General features: G+C 41.3%; 1 protein-coding gene across 1 annotated transcript in view; it reads right to left on the minus strand.

Moving 5' to 3' along the window:
* Positions 1-547: 547 nt before the first annotated feature.
* kcnh2b (potassium voltage-gated channel, subfamily H (eag-related), member 2b) overlaps positions 548-23,295 on the minus strand; it is a 213,270-nt gene continuing 190,522 nt past the window's right edge. The window contains exons 7-22 of the mRNA XM_034573028.1: positions 21,529-21,708; positions 20,643-20,746; positions 19,750-19,888; positions 18,315-18,469; positions 18,128-18,222; positions 17,650-17,790; positions 13,971-14,170; positions 8,913-9,165; positions 7,951-8,144; positions 7,613-7,715; positions 7,237-7,388; positions 6,959-7,103; positions 6,665-6,854; positions 5,206-5,311; positions 4,940-5,041; positions 548-4,042 (exon numbers count right to left, since the gene is read on the minus strand). Of these exons, the coding sequence (XP_034428919.1) occupies positions 3,608-4,042; positions 4,940-5,041; positions 5,206-5,311; positions 6,665-6,854; positions 6,959-7,103; positions 7,237-7,388; positions 7,613-7,715; positions 7,951-8,144; positions 8,913-9,165; positions 13,971-14,170; positions 17,650-17,790; positions 18,128-18,222; positions 18,315-18,469; positions 19,750-19,888; positions 20,643-20,746; positions 21,529-21,708 (2,694 nt within the window). The 3' untranslated portion in view covers positions 548-3,607. The remainder of the gene's footprint in view (positions 4,043-4,939; positions 5,042-5,205; positions 5,312-6,664; positions 6,855-6,958; positions 7,104-7,236; positions 7,389-7,612; positions 7,716-7,950; positions 8,145-8,912; positions 9,166-13,970; positions 14,171-17,649; positions 17,791-18,127; positions 18,223-18,314; positions 18,470-19,749; positions 19,889-20,642; positions 20,747-21,528; positions 21,709-23,295) is intronic.

Consider the following 23,295-nt stretch of genomic DNA (forward strand, 5'->3'; position numbering starts at 1 on the left):
GATTTTTTTTATCCAAAGTGCGCCCTCTACTGTTATAATATGCACTATGCATTACACAAATGTATTCTCTAGCACTGAATATTATTCTAAAGGTCACAACAGGGTCAAAGAAGAAGAGTCGACGACCACATTCTAGTTTTGAGGTCATAGTTCTGAATGTAAAAGATACAGTTCAGGCCACTAGGTGACTGTTATTGAACAGGAACAAAAAGAAACAGTCGCTACAGTGTCTGAGATGTCGAGGAGAGCCCACGTCTGGAAATCAGTACCTCAGCACTGCAACTGTTGAAAAGCAACAAAGGTCTGACTGCCAGCTTCACTTAGTGGTTACTGGATATCCGAGTCACGTGTTACTGTGGGATCTCCTGGTGAGTGCTGGTGAAGATGATGTAATGGCGATGGGCGCGTCAGTGAAGTAAACCCAATAAAACAACAACAGGAAGAAGACAGGGTTCAGTGGTGAGAGGGACTCAGTAGATTCAGGGATTCTTCAAACTTTGTAGCAACAATACACGTGCTTTACCATTCATGTAAAAGCAGCTAGAATCTGTACAATGATTATCTGGGTGTGGCTCTTTCAAACCGTCCTGATTAAACCCCAGAAAATGATTTTCAAGTCTGTGTAAAAATCTCCTTGGTTGAAGGTTAAAAATCACAGCTGCATTTACATCTTCAGTTTGAGTCAAACTAGAGCTTTCACATAACATTCATCTTTTTTGTTTTACTTAAATGTCCTAAAAGGGTCGATTTGTACAGGAATTCAAAATGTCACCCATTTGTTAGGGCATTCATTGGCTTTGGTTCGACACTAAAGTGCACCGCTACAAAGCGCGACATCGTACACAGCAACAAAGTCCAATCACTGCACAGGGAAAGACACTGACGATGACCCGGGATCAGTTTGATTAATGATTATTAGGATTAATGTGCACTTACACCCATAAATATTAAGAGACCGTGATGCATTTCAGGATTATGAACAGAGTTTACACAGCAAGCCTGTCTCCACCAAATGAGCTCAAGTGATAAATAGTCAGACAAACATTTTTCAAACAAATAAATAAATTAAACAGCTTAGACCAGCAAGCAGCAAAATACAATCGTCACTATTATGCATTAAAGGGGAATTCCACCAAAAAGAAGGTTTGGGATGTTTCTTTCTGATTGGTTGGTTTTGAGTTCAGAGACCAAGGAAAACGAAGCCTGTGAAATCACTAACACGTTCCTGAGTCTTCATTAAACATCCGCACTGTTTAAAAAAGTAAAGTGCTAAACATTAAGGGGTGTGGTTAAGCTGCTACAAGTCTCAACTGTTTAAAGGACTATTGCACTTCAGGCAGGACGTCCCTCCTCTGTCAGGACTCTTGTTGTGTTGGTACAGGAAAGGCTCCATCTGGAGATTCTTTTCTTTTTCAGGGAAGACAATTTGACCATGACACAGGTTTTCATTTTCCTTCATCTCGAGAACTCAAAACTGATCAAAATGGAAGATTCTAAGCAAAATTCATAATTCATTCACGTGGAAAAAATGACGAGGGGGCGTCATTGCACCTGCTCCTGTTTGTACATTTCCACCTGCCCTGAGGATTCTGGGTAAACTCCAGACTGTGCCCCTTACACTCTTCTGACAGTGGCACCACAACACGTTGTTCATTTCCATCACCACTTTTTGAAATGTGTGAATCACGTCAACATAAATATTAAACTCCTGACTCCTGTCAGATGTTTAATTCTCAAACATTATATTAAACTAAGTTCCAGGACCTTTTTTTTTATTTAAGCAGACATGAGAATATATAATTTAAAGGAAACAAACCATCACTACAACCAAATCATTCATATTAGTGGTTAATTTGCCTCTGTACAGGCATCCAATGTGTATTTGTGGGAAACAATCATAATGAAAAACACATAATTAGCATTCTCAAAAATGTGTTGCTATTATATAATTTCTTCTTCTTGAGTTTACATGCACTCGGATGACTTCATGTGTCTTTTTAAACCTACGTTATAAAGGGTTTTTATTTGTGCTGTCTACATAAAAAATCCCAAACAATAGATTTGCCATTAAATCAGTTTGGGGCTAAAAAGAAGAGAAAGGTTTCCTCAGCATTCGATACAGTGAGCATCTACAGTGTGTGAAGCCATGCTCTGCAGACTGAAGACAAAAACCAGGACAAACACACACATAAAAAGCTCTGGACTTGAACTTATCACACACATACATAATAATAATAATAATTATGTTAATATTAAAGCACACTCACTCGTCTCTTCTTGCCAGTGTTTGCATATTGTACTGTACATAGAATAATGGCGCATTCGGCTGGTCATTGTAAACTGGCAAACTTGTGTATTTACGTGTCACATGACAGACTGTTATGTACAAGGTAAAAGCATTCTGGGTAATTGCTCAGGTGGAAAAAAAAGTAAGGACCAATGAAATCTGAGGTAGCAAATTCAACTATGAAAAACTAGACGCACTCGACCAGTCGTCCTTCGTGCACGTGCTCTGATTCCCTTTTGGAAATCAAAGCAGACCGGTATGACTTCATCACTTCATTGTGTTTGACAGAAAAACATCACAACTCATATATCTCATTACAGATTAGTAAACTGGGATTTCCTGCTTGTTGAAATATTGTTGGTTTTTGGTGCACTGGTCTGGTGGTAAACTTGTAAGTTTGCCAGTTTACCTGTTGGCCACACTGCCTAAGCCTGCCATATGTTCATCAGTCACTAGCAAACCTGTACAATGCTTATGATAGGGCAGCTGATATGTTCATTGAGAAAATTCATGGCTTTTAACCCTCCAGTTCCCACCCCTGAGGTGCAAACTAGCCAATCCAGTGTGCTCTTGGGAAGGCGGCAGCTCCGCCTCTTGGGGCAGGGCATCAGCGTGAAGGAACCAATGACAGAATGGGACAGCAGGTTTCCTGTTAGGCCAGCTAACACTACAATTTATCAACCAGTTTGTGAGATTATCGGAAGCGCCACGGACATATAGATTTGAATAATCATTATATCAATAGGATTTTCAGTGCAAGACGTAAATGGCTACTTGTTTCGTCGTTACTCTGTCCGATGTTGCTTGTTCTTGTAAGTCATCCAACACTGGATACAGCAGTAAAGGGATTCTTCTACAGGTCAGCAGTTGTGTCACCCTCAGGGTGACTGAGACGTCCGGACCACATCGACCTGGACAGTGTTCGTTAAGAGGCAGAGCTCTTCTCCGCTCTGTCGTGGTTTTGGTTAAAGGTTGTGTTGTTGTGAAGTTCACAAAGCTCCAGATGTTTCATTAAAGGGGTTGGGGGTGGGCAGGGACACACACACATACACACATACACACACACACACGCACACACACACACACACACACACACACACACACACACAAACACCCTTTCTGAGCTGTGTGTCCCTACTTGAGAGATTGATGGTGACCTAAAGGGTTTTGATGGAGGAACAGCAGGTGCCTCCTGATCTCCAAAGTGTCACAAGAACCGGTGGAAACAGGAGGTACTGCAGGATACAAACATCACACGTATTCATTCTCAACGTGTATCCCTCCCTCCACCCCACTCTCCCCCCACCCTTCACCGCTTCCTTAGCTCCCCCCGGGGTCGGAGCTGTGTCTCTGTGGTGTCCTTGAGTCCAGTGGCGTCTGCAGTTCTTGGAGGGACAGCCTCCTTTGAGTTTCAGGATCCAGAGGAGACGCTCCTGAACCAGTCGCCAGCCCAATCCCGGACACAACACACATCTCTGAGCCAAAGTCTAACGCTGCTCCTAAGCTTGAGCCCACAGCCGCTCTGCTCCCTAACTCCAACTCTAAACTTGAGCCTGTTGCTGGGCCTGAAACTATCGCAGCCCCAGTCCCCAGGCCCAGCTCCAGCTCCAGCTCCAGCTCCAGATGCTGCCCCAGGCTGTCGAGTCTGGAGGGAGTGAGATGACCCTGGCTCGTGTTGATCAGAGAAGATTCCTGGGCCTGCAGAGGGTCGACAGGCTTGGCCGGGAACTCCTCAAAGTCCTGGGAATCCAAGAGCTGCAGGGAAGGTGAGAGGGAACAACTGTGATGATGCTATTTGTTTATTGTGCTTCTGTGAACTGTAGTTTACAAGAAAAATCTAAAATCGATTTTTAAATCAAACTTTCACTTCTTTGTGCCTGAGAAAACAAGAAAAAGACCATTGTTGTTATAACAGTTGGTTAATATGTAAATCTATGTTCATGACATTGGAGATCTCCAGATATAAGTCATTATAGTTCATATATACTAGTATAATATGAAGAATACATGCATTTGGGAAAATGTGTGTAAATTCTTATCCGAAAAACATGCCACTTAATTAATAATTATATAGGCTGTGCTTACTTGTCTGTATAATTTAGTGTTTGTAATATATATTCTGCAGTGTCCCAGAAGTCTAACACAAGCACATTAACTGAAAACTCAAATGACAAATGACAAGTGACAAGTGACAAATCAACTACAAAAGCCACACAATGGAAACACAACAATACAGGAAGTGAGCAACGGATGTTGACATTGAAATGAGCAGAGCTACTGATTGTGATCAAGTGAGCCTTCGTTTGTAAATAACCCAGTCAAGCCAGTCGATATAAACAATGTGATGCTTGTCTATGTGAGGTGTTGTGGTTACAAGTGCATTCTTCTTTTCAGTTCTGCAAATCACCTGTACCGTAACACCACAACTAGACAAGCGTCACATTTTAAATGACTGTTCCTGTTGTGGCTTTTCTAGTTGTGTTGTCACTTTTGCATTCATGTTGTCCATTAATGTGTTTGTGTGAGAGGTCTCAGCCACCATGATATTCACCAATGACATCATTCAAAAACTGAGCTCCACAGAATAAAGCCAAATGTATTAACGCCAGGACGAAGTGAAATATGCAAAGACAAACCTTATTTTTCCCTCACCTGTGATAAAGAAGCCAGAGTGTCTGTCTCCAGTGGTGTAACAGGCTGAACCAGCCTCTCTCCTGGGCCTGGCTCTGGACCTGGACCAGGGTAAGGCGAGGCCTGCAGAGGAGACAATACCACAGCCTGAGTCAGTCACTATTAATAATAATGCAGAACTGTGTTTCTTCCTGCCTCCTGCTGATAAAGTGTCACCCAAGGACTTGAACCCTGGGACATCAAGCATGATGCTTCTACATGTGTGTGTATGAGTGTGTTATTATCACCTGAGGTGGTGTGGAGACAGCGCTGTAAGCAGGAGGAACCAGAGCCATCTGTCTCTGCAGCAGCTGCATGATGGCTCCGATGTCTGTTGACATGCGACTCTCCAACCTGCACACAGCATGACCAACTGTTCATTACTACACGGAAGATTATTTTCATTTGATCAATCAATATATTTTATTTGTGTCATTAAAGACATTCAAGCTGTCTTAATGACACGATCAGTGAACAAGGAAGTTGGTTTGTATAATGTGTATACAAACAGTACTATGGTACTATAGTTACCATAGTAACCATCTCCCCCAAATATGACTGTGAAGTTTGTGCATAAAATGTCATTAGTATAACTGTTCCATCAGAGTGTGAATGATGTGTGATAGAGGTGCTGTATGATTGTGTGTGTGAATGGGTGACTTGTACTGTAAAAGGCTTTGAATGGTTGATAAGACTAAAAAAACACTATATAAATGAAATCCATTCACCATTCCATTTGGAAATAAGACCGACTTATTCTATATATTATAGTAATATTATAATATATATATAATAATATTATTCTAATATTGTACTTATAGTAATATACTAAATGTCGTTGTATAAATTGTGCTCTAAAAATCTATTTTCCCCACAGGAGTCAACAAAGTTTTATTTGATCATTTTAGTAAACCAGCATTTTGGTCTGTACTCACACTTTGGATACAGATACATGTGTAGTTCTCTGTATAGGAGGTGTATGTTTTACTGCTGGATCCTCTCTGAGGTTCACATACAGATAATTAGGACTCTGCTAACCTTCTGACCTCACCATATATATAAATATTTTGAGTACTAATGAGTTCTCCCCATACACACACCACTACACCCCATCCATAGTTCTTCACACAGACTTTCAGTCAGCTCACACACATCCTATCCAGAAGCATCCAGTCAGTCATGCATTAAACCTCGGAGCATTCAGCTGGAGGCGCAGCCCGCCTTACAGCTACGCCCCTGCACAGACACACACAGACTGTGATCTCTACAAGACCTGACAAAGGAGCCTTGTCCAGGTAAAGGCTACAGGGGCGGAAAAACTATTTTCTTCAACTGTGATGAAGAGCAGACACTCTGTTCAGAGGCAGCTAGGTTAAGACAACACAATCTTTTCCTGACGGATGATAGAAAGTGCAGCTGTGTCTCAACACTGACTTCATTGTTGTCTTTCTATAACAAGTGATTGATCCAAAAAAACACAAAATAACACCAGACGAGAACCGATATTTCTGTACCAAGTCGATGCCAGAATGCAATTTTCCTACATTCCACCGTTCTCTTTTATAATGTTAATAGTATTTTCTATTAGGAGTGTGTGTTGAAGTAAATGGGATTTATTGTTTAGATTTTTGCCTGGTATCGAGTGCATGGCGATACTTTTTGTTCAATCGTCAAAGGAAGTCTCCGCTGATTGAAATAACTTTGTACCTGCAAAGTTGTTTCTGCAGCATGTCCAGTCGTGTGTCCAGCTGGTTGCGTTGCTGGCGGCTCAGGCTGTTTATCGGCGTGTTGATTGTCGGCGGGGAGGCCAGGCTACAGCTGGGAACCTCTTGGTATTGACCGCCCCCCCGACTCTCCCCCCAGAAACTAAAGATGTTGGACACGCCTGAGAAAGCACCTGTGAGCGAGGAGGACAGAATGAGAGTGTGCTTGCATGAAAAGGAAACAGGTATTACTGTTTGATTGACACAGATAAAGATAAACTATTTGAATCTATTTTACCTGACAGGGCATTGCAGGTGTTCCCAGTCTTGGGGTCTCCATCAGCCTCAGAGTTCTCTTTGAAGTTCAGGGGCGGGGCCTGAGCCTGTGGGTTACCCAGAACTTCAGGAGGAGGGGCGAGGCCCGTCACAACAGACTCCTCCCCCTGTAAGACGATGCAAACCTTGGTATCAAAATCAGTTTTTAATGTTCAAGGTTTATTTTGCATCTGGCTAATAGGGGGCAAGAATGACAAGTAGGAGAATAAAAATATGTTTTCAGGTTAAAAAGAGTTGTACCTCATCACCACTGGAGTGAGACGACACTGAGTTCCGATGTGCCTCCCACGTCCTCTGAGGCTCCTCCCCCTGTTTATGGTTGTTAGCTGCCTCCCTATGTCTTCGTCTCACAGACTTATGGGACTTTTTAATTTCTCCAGCATCTGCATCGTCTAGACAGAAGAGAAGAAAATAAAAGAGAGAGATTGGTCAGTCCAGCTGGATGATGACTAATACAGGAGCATTGCCAAGAAAACCATTGGCATGGACAAAGTTAATCATCACCTGAAATTTACTGAAGTTCTATTTCATTCCAAGAGTCGGATAATTTATCAATATAAATATGACAATTTAACAAATGCACTCAGCAAAGTATGAGCTATTGAGCATTGACTACCTTTTTCTGTACGTCGTCGGAATGATAACTTGCGTCTCCGTAATTTGTTGAATCCCGCACAGTTTGAGTCGCCACTGCTTGGAGAGCCTGGGATCATGTTGGTCTGAAAAGAGAAATTACCAACATTAAATGGTCATTAAAAGAAACAATGGAGGGATAAAGATTAAGGGACTTGACATGCATTTAGAACAAGGACAATTGAGACTGTTACCAACAGAGCTTTAACAATTGAACAACCGTCCAAATGGTCAGAACAGCTAAAAAGGTTTCAGGTTGTCTGTCTCAATCTGCATCACTCCTCTACAACCTCTAGAGCTAGCTTGAATTTGTGAACTCACATCTCGGAGGTTAAAGGTGATTTCCAAGTTGTTCCAGAAGTTGTCTCCAAACTCAGGATACATGTCCAGCACCTCCAGAACATCTTCTCTGAAGATTTTATGGAGGTCGCAGTAGGTTAGAGCCCTCACATCAGCGTTGGATTTACCCGGCCGGGAATACAGGTTGATGGGCTCGCCAAAGATGTCATTTTTCCCTGGTGAAAGAGAAAAGAAAGCAAAGCGAAACGTGTCAGCTGACAGTGGACGTCAGAGCAGAATCTAAGCTCAGGATCTGCCTGCAGATCTCCGAGACCGGACCGTGTCGAGGTACAGAACTGTAGTAGGCTATAGCCAGATTATGGTTCTGGGATTGGTAAAGGAAGTGACCAAGAACCTGATGCTCACTGTGGTTGAGCTCCAGAGATCATCTGCAGAGAAGGGAGAAACTTCTGGAAGGAAGCAAAGGGTGTACTCTCTAAAATACCACATGCAGGTGCAGCAGGTCTGAAGAAACACTTCACTATTTGGAGTAACACCATGTGCTCACCAGTAGATGGCGATACCAGCAAATACAATTCATTAGAAAGGCAGCACAACTGGTGCCTTAACAGTTTGTGCTCTTATGAAGGTAATTAATGCTGGAGGCTATAAAGCTGTGGAGAGCTAGTGCTAAAAAATTAAAGTTCCTGTCTTACTAAGAAGTCCATGGATGCCAGTGTTGCTGCAGGGCTCAACTGCGACTCACGACCTGCGATGAAGTAAATCTACAGACTGAAGTTAAATGATGACATTTTTTTTACAATCTTCTAATTAAAATACAAAACTTGGACGGAAAAACTTTCAAGAGAGAAATATTTCCAGATGTTGTCATTTCACTTCAGACTAATTCATTTACTAAAAACCTCCGGGGGACAGGGGTTAGATGGTAATGCACTCAGTAAAACATGGAGAAGAACTGAAAGCTGTAAACGCTTTTTAATTACCCAAGATGGCTACCACCACATCTCCTCTCAGTATCTCTATGGATCCCCTGGATATAAAGTAGAGTGCGGTGAGGACGTCCCCGGCGTGGACCAGCGTGTCACCAGGAGGCGCGTGGGTGGTCTTGAACTTCATGGCCAGCGCCCTGAGGCAGCCCTTGGTGGAGCCTTTAAAAGCCTTACAGTTCTGCAGCAAGGTCCGGTTCAGATGGAGGCAGATATCTGCCTGGAGACACTCGGGGAAACCTTTCAGCACCTGGGGGGGAGGGAGCCAAGGAATGAGGGAGCAGAGAGAAGGAGAAGACACGAGCAAGGAAGGAAAGAGGGAAAAAGAAGAAGTGGACGACATAAGAGGAAGAGGACAGGATGTGAGAAAAAGTAGAGGATAGAATGGATGGGAAGAGGTGACAGAGGAGGAAACAGGAGGAAATGAGGGAAGGAGAGGGGGAAGGAAAAGGAAAGCGTATGAATTGATAGAGAAAAGTTACATCAGTATTGATACAAGTAATTAACAGCTGAGTGGTGCATTAAGTCCAGTACATAAAGCTAATGTCAAATAAATGTCACAGATGGTGGATGGTTTAACAAGTGAAGCCTTTCCTGTCTTTATTGCCTTCATTCCTTTTGGTGAAGACTCTTGGGACATTAGCCTTTCAATGTTATTACACCATTTCCTAAATTAACGTGACACGACTTAATAGCCTTTACATTTATCAGAAGATGGTGGTTGTAATCATCAAAAAGTCATGATTTATATTACATTTTCTACATTTTTAGAAGACGAGCCTCAGCGGCCTGGGATCCTCGCTCTCAAAAGGGGCCTGCGTATTGCTTTTTTAGAGCTTCACAGGAAAATGATTTGAAACTGTATATTTCAGAGGGGTTTTACAGGGAGGAGGCCCATTGTGAGTGTAATTAACATGAAGAGCTGGTGCAGTTTTAATGAGTTCACTGCAGCCATTGGAAAGTCCCAGCTCTTCTAACTCTCTGGCTGACTGCACACAACATCACACTACCTACAACACCACACTGTGTCCCTCGCTTCAAGCTGCTTTCTTCATTCCAGCCTTCAGTGGGACGCCTTCTCTTATCTCTAACGGACATGCTCCATGTCTCTCTTTCATCTTTTGTGTCTGTGCTCTTTCCACTTTTCAAGCCTCATTTCTTCTTCTCTCCACATCTTTACTTTTTTTTATCCCAATAGTAATTGATCTAACTTCTCTTTCACTATTACCTCTTTGCCTCTCTTAAAATTTAACAAACCATATAAAATGAGTCTGTTTTGAAGTCCAACACAAGAACACATCAAATAAATTGGAAATTAATAAAAAGAAAATCTCTATAACCTGTAAACATAATATTTTTTGGTGAATTTTAACAATAGTCCACCGTTACTCCCTGTACACATATACAAAACAGCCATTTTGTTGATTTGTGTGGTGCGAGTCCAAAATGTGCTGAAGTCACATTTTATAGACCAACTGTATCAGGTGTTCTCTCGCCTCCAGTTTAATGGAGCATTTAGCAGATCCTTAACTGCTGACTTACGAGGATGCACTGTTATTGTTTTAAATAAATGTTCGCTGTGATGATATATTAGTGTGGACTCTTCTATAGTTTTTTAAGTGGGTAAACATTTTGCTTAGTGTGGAACAGAAATGTTTTTATGGGTGTATTTTGCCTTTTTTATGGCCAGGGGGACACTTAAACCACTCCACTATAAAGCTGTAACAAAATATACAGGCACACTCTATGTATAGCATTATACTTTTCATATGGTTAACAGCCAGCTGTAAGTGCCAAGGTCTTGGCTTTAAACTATTTTAGTCGTGAAGGGTTTTAATAATAAGGGAGTATCAAAGAACAAGATAATATTTTTTTAAGCCAAGCAAAAGGTCCGTCACTTCCATCGAGACTGAGGGGACTGAGATAAATTCTTTTTTACAGACATCCGAACAATTAGAGGGTCCCCTGATATTTCTATTAAGCCGTTTTCAGACATGACCTCAAGAGGAACTCTGGAGAATTGGGTCTGGACTTTCTCCAGAAGTTTCCTTTCACACATGAACAACGCAGCAGGAGGTTCTCCAATCAGATGCGTTCACAACAGCCACAACTAATCCGGATGTAACGTATTAATTCTGCTGTGTCTTCGGCAATTACGGCTCTACTTTTTCATCCTGAGATATTTATACATGTTTGTGTTTTTTTCATGTTTGCATCTGTCGCATGTTAGAAGTTTCTGTGGATTTTATTAGGGAGCCTGTTGGAGAAAGTCCGCAGAAACTCCAGAGGCTCTCACTCTGACATTTGCGCTCACACATACAGCCCCTGCAGAGAAAGTCCGGAGGATTTCCAGAGTTCAGTGGATGCCTGAAAGCAGCTTTACTCTCACAAATAGGTTGGCACTTTTGGCATTAATCTTGAAATATCTTGACAACAGTTATATGGATATCAATGAAATTTGGTGCAGAATAAGATGAACCCCAGCGACTATGATGATCTCCTGACTTTTCCTCAGGTGATTCCCGTGGATCAAACTGGGTTTTTCCACTGTAAGGACATTAGTCCCAGTTGCTCTTTGCAAGTGTTTTTCCACTGCGCCACACAGTAAGGTTACCGCCAACTTGTGACAACTACACTGCATTTCTACAACTTCTTCAAAATAAATGCATCCCACTGGTTTCCCAGTGGAAAATCTTTTAATGTGACAGCACAAAACGGTTGAAATTTGTGTAACTTCACACATTGAAGTTCTGCTTTGGTCGAAACAATAAACAATAAACAATAAAAGATGACTTGTGTCTGAAATTATAAACAAAAACAGAGTATTAAAAATAAACCTCAAACCACAGAGATTTTAGACTGAGGCTATAAAACAAAAAAATCTTAACACAGAGTGACTTTCTGAACAAAGATTTCTCTTTAGTCTCCAGGCCAGCTGCTGAGGTAAGAGCAGGAGACTGGTGAGAGTTGGACCAACCCGAACTTGTGGAAAAACCCTAAATGTCTTCTCTTTCCTCCTTTGACATATTTTAACATCTACTGGCTGATGATTTATCTTAATGACTTCTGTTATCCTTGTGTTTTCTAGTGAAATATCCTCAAATCTGGGCTTGACTGTGATGAATTGATCCCCTAACTTTTCATTGACCCCGTTCTGACCTGGTATTCACATCCATCATGAGTCACCTGATCACAAGTGTTGAGCGCTGAGTAGAGGTCTGAAGGCAAATGTGTCTTCAGTGTGTCCTGAGATCCAATCACTCAGACCACAACCACATCCTCAGCTGACGTCCTCTGACCCGCTACAGTTTCACCACGAATAAAAATGATTTTTACACTTCTCAGTGTCAATATGTGAGGGGAGTATTTCTTACAAGTAGCCTGAGAACTGCTATAGACTCTTAGTTGTGTTTAAGGAGTACAGGTTAACAGACAAAAAGATAGCAGAGTGCTTTCTTAGAAAGTATCCTGCATTAAGAGCTATCCCTATGTGATAGGTCATTCTAAATTATTTAATTCATTAAACATTTCAGGTTTACTGTGGCAACCAGGTATAGGGACAACAGATACAAATGTAAGCCTATAATGGTAATGTTAATAATATTTTCAGACTCAGAACTGAGTTGTAAGTCACGTGTGTTTAAACAACCAGTTGGAGTATGGGAGCCTGGTGAGGACTCTCTGGGAATGTAGTATGGGCTTCTCCCAAAGGCTGAGGGTTCAATGTTTGGAATTCAGAAAACAGAGTTCTACAACACATGAATCAAAACACTGGCTTGTGCTTTTTTGTCCGTGCTGCATTATTATTCTCTCGATCTTTGTGAATGAAAGAGGCTTTAGAATCTGTCGTGCAGACAGACGGGGTTTCCTCTGATTACTGTGAATTTTCTCTAATTCAGCCTGCTCACCACACTGCACTTCACTGGGCCTTGAAGAGAGCTACATCACATAATGAAGGAAGGTGACGATGCTGACATTGGAGTGCACTTTCCCATGGATGCACATTAAATCTGTTTCCTCTCTACTTCAATGAGTTATTACACTGAAATTAAACAGGGTTTCAGTGATGGAATAATGTGCTTGGATTGGGTCTTCCTCACACTTCCTCTGAGCTTCTGTAAGGTTTCACAGAAAAAAATGTGGTGTTATTTGCTGGCCCGAAAGACATGCTGATGCTATAAGCAAATATATTTTAAGCAAAGAGCATTTCTGAGCTGACATTTTTTAAACAGTTTACAGTGCAGTGAAAAATATAGCTGTGAAAATACAAGTAGTCCTGAATCGATTTGTGAGATAATGGCTCCGGGAACATTTATTGATATCGAGACATGTATTTCGTTTATAATTCACACAATCTGTAATGAATGATGATAAGACAGATGACATCCACTGACTCATGCATTGTTTAAATCAGTGGATGTATGATGTATGATTTATGATTGCAATGCATGTGTGCGTGCAGCACCATCCTATACACTGTGACTCAGAGAGTTCAGGCTGAGGTTGACAACCCTGTAAAGCACTCTTTCAGTCTGTCTGTGCATGTGTGTGTGTATGTGTGCATGCATAGTGTGATTATGTGAGAGATCTGACTCACGTTGTGCATAGGTATCTGTGTGTGTGTGCATGTGTGTATTTGTGCGTGTGTGCATGTGTGTGTATGTTGGGAAAGAATGTATTGGCCATCATGCATGTTGCAAAAACTCTAACCTATTGATTTGTACAAGCGTGTGTGTTTAAATAAATATTGTTTACATTTGCATATCTGGAATGTGTGTGTGTGTGTGTGTGTGTGTGTGTGTGTGTGTGTGTGTGTGTGTGTGTGTGCGTGTGAATATTATTTATGATACTCACATCAGTATGATTCCTATTTTCTCTGATGACCATGCATGCTGACACAAAGTCTTCCAATCACCCTATTAACGTACAACGCAGGCTCAAAATACTCCACTAGCCTTTGTGTACATGTGTGTATTCATTCGCACCAAACATTCATGAACATGAGCAGACTAGGTGTGCACACACAGGACAGGGTGTATGAGGATGTGTACTCACAGCATTCATGTCAATGCCATTGGTGTAGGACCAGGCGTGTTGGAAATACTCCTCCAGCCTCTGCCTGAGCGGGTTGGGGATCTGGTGGAAACGGATGAACTCCCTGACTCTTAGCATCTGGGTGTGGTAGCGGGCCGTCCCAGAGTACAGTCGCTGGATGATGGCTGACACATTCCCAAAGATGCTGGCGTACATCAGAGCTGGAGGTCAGAGAAGAGGAGGATGTAAGACATGAGTTAAAGTTTGGAAGTATGTCAAGGGAGGAAACACGGTAACCAGGTCAGAAGGGAGAGAACAATATAAATGTTAGAAGAGAGTAAGTGGCACTTTAAACACAAATATGCCTGACTGCGTTCATCTGATAAGAATCATGTTATCAAGTTTTCCGGATTTTTCATGCATTGAGAATTGTGAGGCAGTCGTCTTTTCTAGACAGTGGAAACAACTTATAGTGATCACGTTTGTCCTGGGCCGAATTCATCACTATTAGTGGTTGATTACGATAAATGAATTGTGTAGCTTCTGTATGATAGTCCCAGAACATAAAAAAGGTAATGGAACACACACACACTGTCTCTCTCTCTTTCACAGGCTCAGCTGACGTCTCTAAACGTAGATTTGTTTGAAATGACGCCACAATATCCACATTGATCATTATTTAATGATCAATACTTTTCTTAAATGAGTCAAATCTTTCTTTGAGCTGTGCATACATTCCTAATTCAGCTCATAGCTCGTGCTGACACGCACTCACACACACAAACACCATCATCGGACATGTGTAAACTCAGACTGGGTGAAAATAATGGTGGTGCGCACTCGGTTTGTCTCGACTTGGTTGGCAGTGCACAGCACGAATGATAGAGACACAGAGAGGAGCAGTAAATTACTGACAGAGCTGGTAAAAACTAAAAAAATCATTATTTTGCGGTCCAAACATGTCTGAAAACACCTAAATGATCCCTGTAGGTGAACGTAGTGGAGCTGTGCATGGTTCCCTGGGTGTCTGCATTGGGGGCTCTGTGGCTGGGCTGTGTGCCCTCTGAGGGTCCTTGGGTCTGTGCCCTGGCGCCATGCATGGCTCCCTGGGTGTCTGCCTTCTGATGGCCCAGTACCACCCCTGCCTAATTTTCAGCTAGGAAAAACTATGGTTTGGTACCGTTGGGTGATGTGTTTGATTCTAATACTGTAAGTTAAGAAAGGCAACAATACAACAAAGAATAAAAGACTAAATAGATGAAACTCTGACGGGGAAAGAAAATATGACAGATTTCCATTTTGTAAGTACAGATGTATAAATTATAAGTATCTTTCTAAGAATTCACTGAGACGCATCAAAGATCAATCTAGTTGCTTTGAAAAGGTGACACTTCATTTACAGTCATGACTCTAACAAAGAGATAACCTAGCTGCTCTGAATTTTTCCAGAAGGCCAGCTACTGTAAAAACATATCTCTTATTTTGCAATTTTTAAATAGAAACCAAAGAATCAAACCAAGAATCTAAGGTTAGAGAGTTGTGTGCTTTGCAGATTGTAAGCCCTATGAAGAAATTATGGAATTTATGATTTTAGGCTATGTATATAAAACTGACTTGACTACATTATGTGTGATATGTATTATCCTCTAAACCAAACGGCCTGATGTGCTGCATCCAAACAGTTAAGATAGTTCATTATCCTCTGCTCAGTCACTGACAGAGACAACTCAGAAATGGGTCCTGAAGATATTGGAAAACAGTTTCAGATTATTTGTTGTAAAATAACACTGTGTTACAACCCCTCCATTGTAACTTGGCAAAGTAAAGCTGTTGGTGAAGTCATAAAAAGCACATTTCACACTTAAGGACACAGTACACACTTGATGAAATAGACAAATGTTTATAGGATTATAATTCTTCGTGTGAAACTCTTTTTTTCTATGGACAGTGCTATTTGTTAAACTCACACTGAAGATGCACATTAGCTTTAACTGAAACTCTAGAATACAGTTTTACACAGTACAGGGACTGGGACAGGATTTGTGTTTCCTGTGGCTTTCATTGAAATTAGGTTCATCGGGCTCTCTTCATGTATAAACAGGTGGAAGAAATAAAACATCCAATAACAAGTTCAGTGTGTAGACACATATTTGAAAGAAAATTGTGAACGTGATGTCCTGTTGATATTTGTTAAATGGACAAGTTTGGCATGTTGACATGGATTGTGTATCATTACATGTGACAGGCTGTGTCCTTTGTAGACAATAGGTCTGTCTGTAGAGGACAGTGTTTTGTTGCGTCCATCCTGAGCCTCACTGTCTCGTCCTGTTGTCATGTTGGATCCTGTTAACCTCTCAACCTGTCAGCTCCCATCACTGTCTACATCATCCACCGAAACAGCTCTGTGTGTGTGTGTGTGTGTGTGTGTGTGTGTGTGTGTGTGTTTGAGTACTGTATGTGTGTCATAAAGGACACAGTTTATGTTAATGTTAATGTTTTAATGCTCACTGCGATTTCATAGTGCACTTTCCATTTTAGGACAATTTAATATAGTAGTTAATGGGAATATTTCAGGTGTCAAGTCATTTTCTGGCCAAGCAAATGCCAAACTGTCTGGAGGAGGATGAGGACTGCGGACAAAAATAAAAAACTGAAAATGGCATTGTTTAATACGTGCCTTTGATTTTAGCTTTGTTCCAGTGCAACTACATTTTCATTTTTTCATAAGGACAAACCTTAATGATGACAAATTTCAGCCAAATAAAAGGTGGATTTTATTGAATAATATTTGAGTGTTTTCAGAATGAAAGAATAATACATGGAAAAAACAACTGTGATACAAAAGCAAAAAACAGCACACTCTAATTAGGGCTATGTTTGTGAAGTCATCCCTGTTGTCCTGATTAAAGTCAGCAGAAAAGTTCAACAAGAGCTGAAGTAGACGATTCATCAAAAACACTGATTTCACGCTGTGAGGGAGGGCATGGTTGCATCTAGCTGCAGGAGTCACAGCAGCGTGGAGACGGTGCACAAGATCAGAGCCCGGTGAGTGGATTAGTGAAGCAGTTAGCAGTTAAATAATCTCTCTCACTCTCTTTAATCCAATAGTGTGGCGGACCTGGGAGAACTGCAAGACACACGCCAGGAGGGGACAGACACGGCTTTTCATCTAGATTAGTTTATGTTACATTAATAGTGTGTAATACTGAACATGCGCTCCAGAGAAGCTGGGTGGAAAGTGAACATTTCTATAATAAGTGTGTGTGCGTCAAAGACAATACAGAACATTAGAGAGTGGCCTGTATGTTGAGTAACACACAGTTGCATTAAGAACTACTACACCCACATTATGTTATTGTGTATTTGTCTGAGTGAAATTCAGTGAGATAAAAACAGTCTAAGGAAAATTAACAAGTTGTTATAAACAAGTAGTAACAAGTAGTTATAAAGATCAATTTATACATGTTGTGTTACTATTATAACGAATTATGTTTCATACTTTTATAAAAAGGGGACCGGGGTTTATTAACATGCAGCAACTGCTAGTTTCTCTAATTTTAAAGTTTTTTTTAACCAATCGTGGGTAAGATACAGATTTACAGAATGTAAACTGCATTTTACACAATTTATGTGTCTTTTGCCACAAGAGTCTACTTCTTATGCAAAAGACAGACACTCACATGAGAATATTATTACTTACATCCTATGAGCATGACACAGATGGAGAAGATCTTCTCAGAGTTGGTGTTTGGGGAAACATTTCCAAACCCCACACTGGTCAGACTGCTGAAGGTGAAGTACAGGGCCGTGACATACTTGTCTTTGATAGAAGGTCCAGTACCTGATGTTTACAGAAGTTAAACAGAAAAGGTCCAATGCTCACCAGAATGACAGAGCAGCAACAAAGGATCATTCCACAATTGAATTCAAAATGTCTGTATTTAATACTGATTATAATGTCTTTTTTATTAAAGGTACAAAAACAAAACAGTTCTTATATTCAAGTGACTATGCACAAATTAAACCATAACTGTGAAAATACCATTCCATTCCTGACAATAGATCTCCATAAATTCTACACACTGAAACTTTTGATAGCTTAGAATGAAATGAAACCGTATAGAATCTCTACTGTTTTTTAACCAGAATTAGAACTACCCTGTTTGTCTGTTCAGTACCTGGGATGGAGTCATTGTAGTGTTTTCCCAGTTGGTCCCCCAGTGTGTGGAGCCAGCCAATTGAACCATTTCTCTCCACACTACCGATGGCATACCTGGGAAAGCAACAGTTGCAACATGATTGTATTGTATATCATTCACACATTATTCCTGTGCATATCTCATCTGACTCATTATGACATTGTACCAGATGCAGGCCAGCCAGTGAGCGATGAGGGCGAAGGTGCACATGAGGAGGAACAGGACAGCTGCGCCGTACTCCGAGTAGCGATCCAGCTTCCTGGCTACACGGACCAAGCGCAGGAGGCGAGCAGTCTTCAGCAGACCAATCAGAGTGGTGGTCTGATGGGCATGGGAGAGACAGAGAAAGGTAGAGATAGAGGAAACAAAGCCCCTTGGTTCAGCGTTCCCACCTGCTGTCATTCTGTCACACATTTACACTCAGGTTGTGCAGCTGCAGCCGTCACTGCTGTGAAGGAGGTACATCCTGACTCCTATTCATTACTGTGGGCTGTCACTTCCCTTTCCTTTCAACTTGTATTCAGCTGGCCCCCTCCATGTCCATACAACAAATAAATAACAGGCCGATTACTGCGCTGGTACAGAGCCCAGTCCTGCTCTGTGTGTCCTCACAGTAAATAATGGTTTTCTGCTGAGGAAAATCTCCACTTTCTTGGCTCAGCGGCTTCTCCCCGACAGCATCAATGAAGTGAACCTTGGCAAAGCTTTCCCCAGGCACTACTTGAATGTTGGAAATTTATCATTTTTGTTTTGGCGTGTGGCTTAATTGCTATTAATATTTTATCACGTACATGCTTCCCATTATATATGCATTTCAAGCACCACTTAATCAGTCAATATAATTGCCCTTAGTTGAGTTGCTGCATGGAGTAATTCTATCAAACTTAGTCTCAGTGGTTTTCATCCTCATTATGTGGGATGTATCCTCAGAGGACTTCACAACAACCTACCATGCAACCCACTCAGCCACTCAGTCCCCTCGCTCTTCCTCGAGACACCAACCTCCTCTTCCTTAAATTCTTCAACCACCTCCATCACTTCACAAGCGTAAGAACTTCCAATCTGTCCAATCATTACTCCAAAACAATGATGTTCAATGAATGAAGAACCCTCTCATCAGAGAAGCTATTCTTTTTGATTCATTAATGCCTTATAAACGAATTGATTATCAAAACTGTTATTTTTTCTTAAAACTACCACTTGCTTAATCTACTAATTGTTTCATTAGCCTTTTGTACACTGCCCTTTGTGATGTAAGGCAGACATGTTTTATTTTGATGCTCCACCACAGCTGACTGCAAATCAGCTTCCCCATGGAGACAATTAAATGATAAAACAAAAATTAAACCACCTCTGCCTCTCTCTTTCTGCCTCTTAATTCCCATCCCACCACCTCCCTGTTTCCCTTTCCTCTTTGTTCATCTCAGTTTGTTTCTGCCTCTTTAGTCCATTACACAAAAACACTGCCATAGATGAAAGACATGTCAATAAAATAACATTTATCTGTTGTTCTCTGTATCCCTCCATCTGACACCTGTCTTTGCTCTTTCCCTCATGTAGTGCACAAACAGCCAACAGTCTCTCCCTCCATCTTGACGTACCTCCTCTCCGTTGCGATAGATGAGCAGGTCAAAGGGAATAGCGGCCACCATGTCGATGAGGAACCAGCCTTTGAAGTAGTGGACAGCGATACGCACAGGGTGACTCACCACTTCATCATTAACGTTCACATAAGTTGTCCTGAGAGGAAGAGAGCCTGAAGGTTAATGGTTGTTATTATAACACTTTTGACACCACTGGGATTACTAGATTGTACCACTTTATTTCAATAACTATAACATTCTCTACTAATGCTAATACCACAGTTTATCCTGCAGTTGCTTCTACTACAGCTAATACTGTTGCTACAACTACTACAGTTATTCATGTCTCTTGGTAATATCGTTTGTCTCGAGCGATCCAATCACAAGTGGACAGCTCTAATTTTAGGTGTGAATGCTCCCAAGATGCATTGAGGACACATTCGAGATCCAATCACTAACCCCATTTTAGTTTGATCCAATCACATTCCGATGTGGTCTGGGATGCATTTCAGGCTATATTCTTCCATTTTATTAAATTGGTAAAATCGTAATTCAGGGCGGGACAGTTGTGTAGTGATTAGCCTTATCGCCTTAGAGTGCATGTTCTCCCTGTCTGTGTGAGTTTTCTCCACAACCTGCTTCTTTACGTTTGGTTAGCACTGCTAGGTTAATTTACAAATTTGCAGCTAAATTTAGCATCACTGCACCACATCTGGTATTTGACAGATCAGCAATTAAGACTCTATCACCACCTAGTGGGCGGGCATGCTTGTTTGAAAGTTGTTTTTGAGTCTTCATCTTGATGTAAATATTTTTTTTCAACGGAAGGGAAAATATCCATTCAAAAAACTATCTGCAGCAGTGTAGACAAGGCATTAATGCCAGGTAGGAACAAGGCCTTAATGTCAGACCTGAAATTGATGAGGATGTCAATGATGAACATGATATCCACCATTAGGTCCACCACGTTGAGAGGAGAGCAGGAGTAACCACAACTCTGCATAGCAACCTCTTCCTGTGAGGAGAGGAGAGGAGAGGAGAGGAGAGGAGAGGAGAGGAAGATTCAGAATGGTTAGAGAAAATAGAGGAAGACAGGAGAACAGTTCTGTGAGACTACCTCTCTCAAATAGATTAGCATTAAGGGTTTAAAGATAATTTGCATACGTACAATAAGTAGATAAACTATGAAAAAAAGCCAGGACATTCAGTACTAGAAACGTTGTCCTGAGAGATACTCTTCATCTCCACTTATTTATTCAGAATTTTTAGCACCATGAAAATCCTCCGTGCAAACTATTGCCCTGTTTATCACTGTTTTTCAAGCAGCTCACAGCAGGAGTTTCTGTTCTGCTCTGTTTATTTGCTGTGGTAACAAAATGTTGATGCCTAAAGTATTGTTGATGCTGTACTGCACAGTATGTACTTTACAATATAAGTGTGTCAAAATAATTTTTCATTGTGATGATAACTTATACCTCTTTTAAACCAAAATTAGCAGTTATACATGGCTAACTGGCTAAAAAAGGTGATTGACTCCTTTTCCATTGCCAGTAGACGAGTTTGCCTTTCTTTTCTTCCCCGGTGCGTAATGTTCGACATGACGAACACTGAAAACTCAGGCACTCTCGCACCTTGCTGTCTTGCCAAATTACAGTGCAATGCTTCCATAACTGGTGATCGGAGACAGAGCCAATTAAAACCCATGTAGAGTCATTTGACCTGGGAGTGAATTCTGATTGTACCCATTCATATTGCAGACAAAAGCCAGAAAAGATTCTGTCCCTATATGGACCCCACCTGGTCATTGAGGAGGAATGCGGCGGAGTAGGGTGTCAGGATGGCGGTGTAGATGACCAGCAGCAGGATGAGCCAGTCCCACACGGCCTTGAAGGGGCTGTAGTGCAACACTGTCCACTTGTGGATGCGAGGAGCTTGGAGCTTGTACTCCGGCAACACATCTGCACCCAGTGACAGTACCTGGGTAAAGAGAGGGAGGGGGTGGGACAGAGCGACAATAAGACAGTGGATAAAAGGAGACAGAGGCAGGAGTGAAGGCAATAAATGGGGCAATGGAAGAGAAGGAGGATGGATGGGGGGGGGTGGGGGGTATTACCATAAGACTATGTACAGAGCAGTAGGGTTATGGAAAATGAGTTGACAATCCGGCTGACACATACACATACATTTCCATAGAGTATAGCAGCTTAATAAAATACACATATATATTGAATTCCATGACGTGTGTTTTGCCTTCACTGCAGCAATTATAGTGATAGAGCCAGTGTCCAGTGGAGATGATGAGAACTGTTCTGAAGGCAGTGACTCAGGGACTCTCCTAAGGTTACACTCCCAGGCAGCATATATCACACACACACACACACACACACACACACACACACACACACACACACACACACACACACACACACACACACACACACACACACACACACACACACACTTTCTAGTTATGCAAATGTCCAACAATATTTAGAAGAATACTTATATATGGTATAGGCTAACACATACACACACTTCTGTGAACTAAGCAAACACACGCACACGCACACGCACACACACACACACACACACACACACACTGAGCTGCCATGATTCCTGTCACATCCTCTGTGTCTCCATAGTATTGACTCTTACACAAGAGCTTCGATTTCTTAGTGACAAAGTGCATATAAGCATATTCCAATCAAACATAAACAAGCACACTGAAATCCTTCTCTTCCATCTTCACATTAAAACACAAACACACACTCGGAAGGAAATCTCTGGTATTATGGTGCAGTTCTAAGTAGCTTTACTTGCAGTAATGTATTCCACGGTCGGCACCGCTCTCGCCCTGGATGAGAGCAGAAATGAATCTTTATAAAGAGATCTGAGGAGAGCCTGCCTTGTGTCTCTGTCTAATAGAATCACACAGAGAACTGCAGAGAATCTGAGCGGGTGACAAAGTCAAAGTAACTTTTGGCTGACTTTCAGCACTGTCACACAACAGCATGCTGTTTGGATGCATGAACTAACAAACAGTGAAGTACACTAGGAAATAAATTACAACTTCTGTGGCTTGAAAATACTTCTACTGCCACGTACGTTAGATGACCTTACAATATAATGCAATCCATTACATTAACAACTATGGCCTGACACAGGCTCTACAATGATAACATTATAACGTGAGCTTTACAGAGATCTGCAAATTAGTCAGAAGCTTTTGAAAGACGTTACACATTTTTTTCTATTTCTGCACTCCAAAATTGGATTTAAAATTAAATAGTTACTGTGAGGCAGAACTGCTGACTGCAAATTTAGATTCAAAGGTGTCTACATCACTATACAGGTATGACAGCCCTTTTTATTTATGACCCTCCAGTTTAAGGGAAAGAAATGGAGTGGAACAGACAGAATACATTTTAAATTAGAGTGGTAATTTGTCATATTTGGGACCATCAACAATGTGCTAATAAGTAAGACACTATTTATGTAAATGTCCGTTCATATTTTTCACTTTGTACAAGATGATCCAAATAACTTGCAATTATTCTGCATAAC

This window comes from Hippoglossus hippoglossus, chromosome 20 (genome assembly GCF_009819705.1).
Source record: "Hippoglossus hippoglossus isolate fHipHip1 chromosome 20, fHipHip1.pri, whole genome shotgun sequence".
NCBI classification, from domain to species: Eukaryota; Metazoa; Chordata; class Actinopteri; order Pleuronectiformes; family Pleuronectidae; genus Hippoglossus; species Hippoglossus hippoglossus.